Source organism: Abramis brama (assembly GCF_963993115.1).
Source record: "Abramis brama genome assembly, chromosome: 24".
NCBI classification, from domain to species: domain Eukaryota; kingdom Metazoa; phylum Chordata; class Actinopteri; order Cypriniformes; family Leuciscidae; genus Abramis; species Abramis brama.
The window spans coordinates 23,417,582-23,422,113 of record NC_139986.1 but is presented as its reverse complement, the minus strand read 5'-3'; the positions used below and the strand labels follow the sequence as shown (position 1 = coordinate 23,422,113).

General features: G+C 35.5%; 1 protein-coding gene across 3 annotated transcripts; it reads left to right on the top strand.

The window, feature by feature from the left end:
- Nucleotides 1–363: 363 nt before the first annotated feature.
- dtx3la (deltex E3 ubiquitin ligase 3L a) lies at nt 364–4,255 on the top strand. 3 transcript variants are annotated; one of them, XM_084103349.1, is made up of 5 exons: nt 364–489; nt 596–739; nt 1,453–1,619; nt 1,977–2,188; nt 2,773–4,255. In XM_084103349.1, exons 2-5 carry the CDS (start codon nt 658–660, stop codon nt 2,840–2,842), a joined length of 531 nt encoding a protein of 176 aa, XP_083959475.1. In that variant the 5' UTR covers nt 364–489; nt 596–657; the 3' UTR covers nt 2,843–4,255. The 3 variants fall into 3 exon arrangements, with proteins under 3 accessions (XP_083959475.1, XP_083959474.1, XP_083959473.1); XM_084103348.1 differs by having other exon boundaries at nt 413–502; nt 620–739; XM_084103347.1 differs by having other exon boundaries at nt 413–502.
- The last annotated feature ends 277 nt before the right edge of the window (nt 4,256–4,532 follow it).

The following is a 4,532-nucleotide window of genomic DNA, read 5'->3' as shown; positions in this document are numbered from 1 at the left end:
TATAAAGTCAGAATTGCGTGATATAAACTCACAATTGCGAGATATAAATTTGCAATTGCGAGAAATTCTGACTTTATTTCTAGCAATTGAGAGTTTATATCTAGCTATTCTGACATCTTTTCTCAGAATTGTGAGATATCAACCTTGCAAATGAGTGACAGGTAAACACGCAGTCACTGCAGGGGAAGTTATTTTGACAAACCAGATTAAACAATTCATCATTACTTTCACACACACGCACACACAAATCACATTAATAGTTTGTTGAAGCATTCTGAATCCTCAAGCAAATAAATCAAAACAACATGTCTTTCTCGTCTGCCGAAATCCTTAAAACCCCTCCCGTTCTCAACCAGCAGTCTCATCCAGAACAGGTTTAACTGCACCTACCTTCTCTTCCTTATTTATTTGTGTGCAATCTGTGAGCTATGAGAAAGATTCAGCCCTGAGTGTAGCTGAGCAGTTCACCCTAAAGAAAGAGAGAAGCAGGTGAGCATATCAGGTAAGTGCACTAAAAGATTAAATATTAATGTGTTAAAATGATTTGATATAAACTGAACTGATTCAAAACCTCTGTGATATCTTATTCTTATAGCTTATTCTTTTCAATGACCTGCAGACCTATGAAATCATTGCTCATTTAACTCCCAGCTGATCATGGGCGCTTCACAGAGCAAGGATAAGATGCATTGCACCAGATACCTGAACGGCAAAGGTCCTCCACCGCTGGGTGAGACAGGTGAGTTTCTGACCCGACACACAGTTCATGACACCGAAAGATAAATATTACCCAAAAATAACTATCTACGTGTTTTTCCGCTTTTAAGAATGCATGAATGCTATTGCATTAGATAATTAAATATCAGTAACACTTTACAATAAGGTTTCATTTGTTAACATTAGTTAATATAAACTAACAATTAACAATACTTTGAATGCATTTATTAATCTAGTCAATGTTAATTTCAACAGCTAACATATTACTAAAATGACCATATTATTTAATGGACCTAACATGAAGTAACAATGAACAGTTCTATTTTTATTAACTAACATTAACAAAGATTAATAAATACTGTAACAAATGAATTGCTTATTGTTAATGTTAACTAATGGGACCATATACAAGCTCACTTTTCAATCAAATTATTTCACAAAATTATTTTTTTGTAGGTTTCAAATGATTAAAAAATCAATATATTGTTCAAAATTAAGACTTTTTTTTTGTGTGAAACATTAGCGCAAACTGCTCATACAGTAGTTAATGTAATAAACTACTAATACTTGGATATATAGCTAGGACACCTGACATCATACATCCACAATTAAAAGTAGCTCAGGAAAGTCAATTTAGTTCTGAGAAAAGCTCACGCAGCATTTGTTTGCAGATGCCATTTATACTCTAATGCAACACCATTAATGCGTGTCTGTTATATTTTATGACAATTCAAGCGGAAACTCAAGGATCAAAAAAACACAAAAAGAATGATCTGATAAAACAAGGAAACCAGCCAGACGGAGGGCAGATGAATTATAACATCGAAAGACGGAGTTTGCCGGGATATCCTGACTGTGACACCATTCAAATCACCTTTCATTTTGATGATGGAATCCAGTCGGTGAGCTCATGATGAGTTCTTGTTTTTTTTTGTTTTTTTTACAGTATCTCTTTGACAGTGTTTAAATAACAATGCCAATAGACACACCTTTCAGTGTATCACTGAGAACTCTTAAAACATTTCAGCTATCTGTGTCTCTGCTCTGTGGAATCCTGTCCGGCCTGTTTCTCACACAGAGCACATGCAGACACTACAGAACTGAAATCCCCTGTTATGATATATAGACACTAATGCCTGTGTTTATAAAGCGCTGTGCTTGAACTTTCATACAGTGTCCATCAGTTGTTGTTTTTTTTAAATCAGATGAGATTTTGTTTTTGTATGCAAGTGTATCAACTTTAGTAACTCGCCTTGCAGGATAAGCATCCGCACCCGGGACACAGCTACAGGGGGAATGAATCTGTGGCCTACCTGCCTCAGAACACCACGGGGACCAAGATCTTCCGGCTACTAGAGCAGGCCTTCGAACACAAGCTGCTGTTCACTGTGGCGGCCAATCTCAGCGGCGAATACTGCGTGACGCCTGCAGATATACCCCTCAAGACTCGGGACAGCGGGGGACCTGGAAGGTATATAATAATGATAAAATAATTCCAAATAATAGATGAGTGTTCACCACAGTTCTTTATAATTGCTGAGTTCAAATATACATATACTTCACTAAACAAACCAAACATTTTTTTTGTTTATTTAAATTTACTTTGTATTCATTTGCAGTGTCTTTTCCCCCTACCCACTATTTTTAAGCCTGAAAATAAATATTTTCAATTCAATTCAAATTGATTTATTTTCAGATTTTTCTTATTATTTTATTTTTCTGTTAAGTGTTTTTGTTATAGTTAGTTTTTCTTAAGTTAATTTGATGATTTCATCTTTAGAAGCTATTAGAAAAATGAAAACCATAATATAAATAATAAATGCATTATATATAGAAAGACAAAACATTTTTTTATTTATTAAAAAAATATAATATTCTATTATAGTATAAAAAATTCATATATGTTTTTTTAAAATCATATTTTGTCTTTAAAACCATAAGGAAATCATGTTAAACATTTCATTAACATCTTAGGATAATATACATTTTGTAAGATTTTATGTTTTCTGTGTTGTTCATCTTTAATGTTGAACATTCTCTCTCCTTTTGTGTCAGCTTGGGCTATCCAGATCCAGATTATTTGAAATCAGTGAGGAAAAGTCTCAAGGTAAAAGGGATCAAATGAGAGGAAATGGACTACTATGACTACAACTAAATTTCCAACCTCATCATGACCCTGATCTGCATGATGAGGATATGGATATGGATGTGGCATGATTACATGGAGTTTGACATTTACAGCCAAATCAACAGAACATTGTCATGGCTGTTCAATTTGACATACATGTAGTTCATGAGGACCTTTATATGCAAAGCCAGAAACTGAATTGCATACAGCGCGCTGGCGACTTGTGTATTTTCTATAAAACAGAGTTCTATCATGAAGTAAGACAGTATTGTATACACTGCTAGCTATTGCTTATTTGCTTAAAGTGTTTTTAAATAATGAAAAATGTATATAACCCCTTTATGGATTTCTTATCAGTAAATGTTGTCACATTTTTCTTGTTCATATCAATTTTATTTTAGTATTATTTATATACTATTATTAATATTTTGAATGAACTTTTAGTAATTTTATTTGCTTTTGTCATTTTTATTCATTTTTTTATGTTTCTATTTAGCTTTAATTTATTGCTATTTATTTCAGTTTTAGTCATTTTAGTACTTCAAGTTTTACAGTTATTTCAGTTAACAATCACAACAGATTCATATTCACATGCATCTTTAAATGAATCAGACTCAAATATTGATTAGAATTTAGTATAAATGAAAAAAGTTCAAAATTAAAATGTTAAAGGTAGTGAGGTGAAGGTAGTCTGCCAGGTGAAGTCAACACATCCTCTGCAATATTTCCTCCGTGCCTGAAATGTGTCTTCACATTGCCGAGTGTGAACTTTCCCAGGCTGACGGTGGCCCTCTGTTCTCCTCAAACTGAATTACACACCAGGCTTCATACTCACAATAAAGAGTAATCGGATTGGCAGGCCCCATTAGAGAGGGCTCCGTCATCTCCAGGGGCGTTCTTAAACCACTTTCTCGTGGACGCTCCGCCAGGAGTCATCCGTCCCGACTGTCAGCTTCCACCACGACTCTGACAGCTATCAAATCTGTTCCTGCCCCATCCTCCTTCAATCTGCGCAGCTCTCCCCTCCTCCGTTACATCCCCCTCTCTCTCTGTTCACGACCTGAAGAAGCCAGGCTCTGTCTGAATGTGTCACAAACCTGCTTAAGACTAAACCTGCCCTTAAATTATGCCCAAAATCTTTCTATATCTTAGAGCTTTTCCCACTTAATTAATAGTTAACCCTGAGCCATGCTAAACCCCAGGTAAATGGATTCCTGGCTTATCTTGCTTCAAGTTTCACAGTACTCACAATTTACCAGGGGTTAACAATTATATTCATAAGCTGCCGTTTCAGTCGCCTACATTCTTAAACCCATGGGTTAACATTCTTATTTGAATATTTGTGGTGTCAGTGTCAATGGTTGGATTAACACAGCATGCAACCTGTTCACATAAAGGCTCTAGCATTGTGCTTCCTCGTTTTATATATTGTCAACTGTACTATTAAGTTTATACTAAATGGACTTTACAGACAAAGTTGTCGCATTTTCTGTCACCGCTGAAACATAGCCAACAGTTTATACAAAGCATGGTTTTTCTGTGACTGTACAAAGTGTGTGAATATAAGGGATGCGATTGGCTGTCACCTGCTAAGCAATCTAGTCGTAACATTCTAACACTGCAATGTTTGACACTACACGATTGGAATCGCAATGCGGGGTTAACAGCGCAAAAGCGGAGCAGGGTT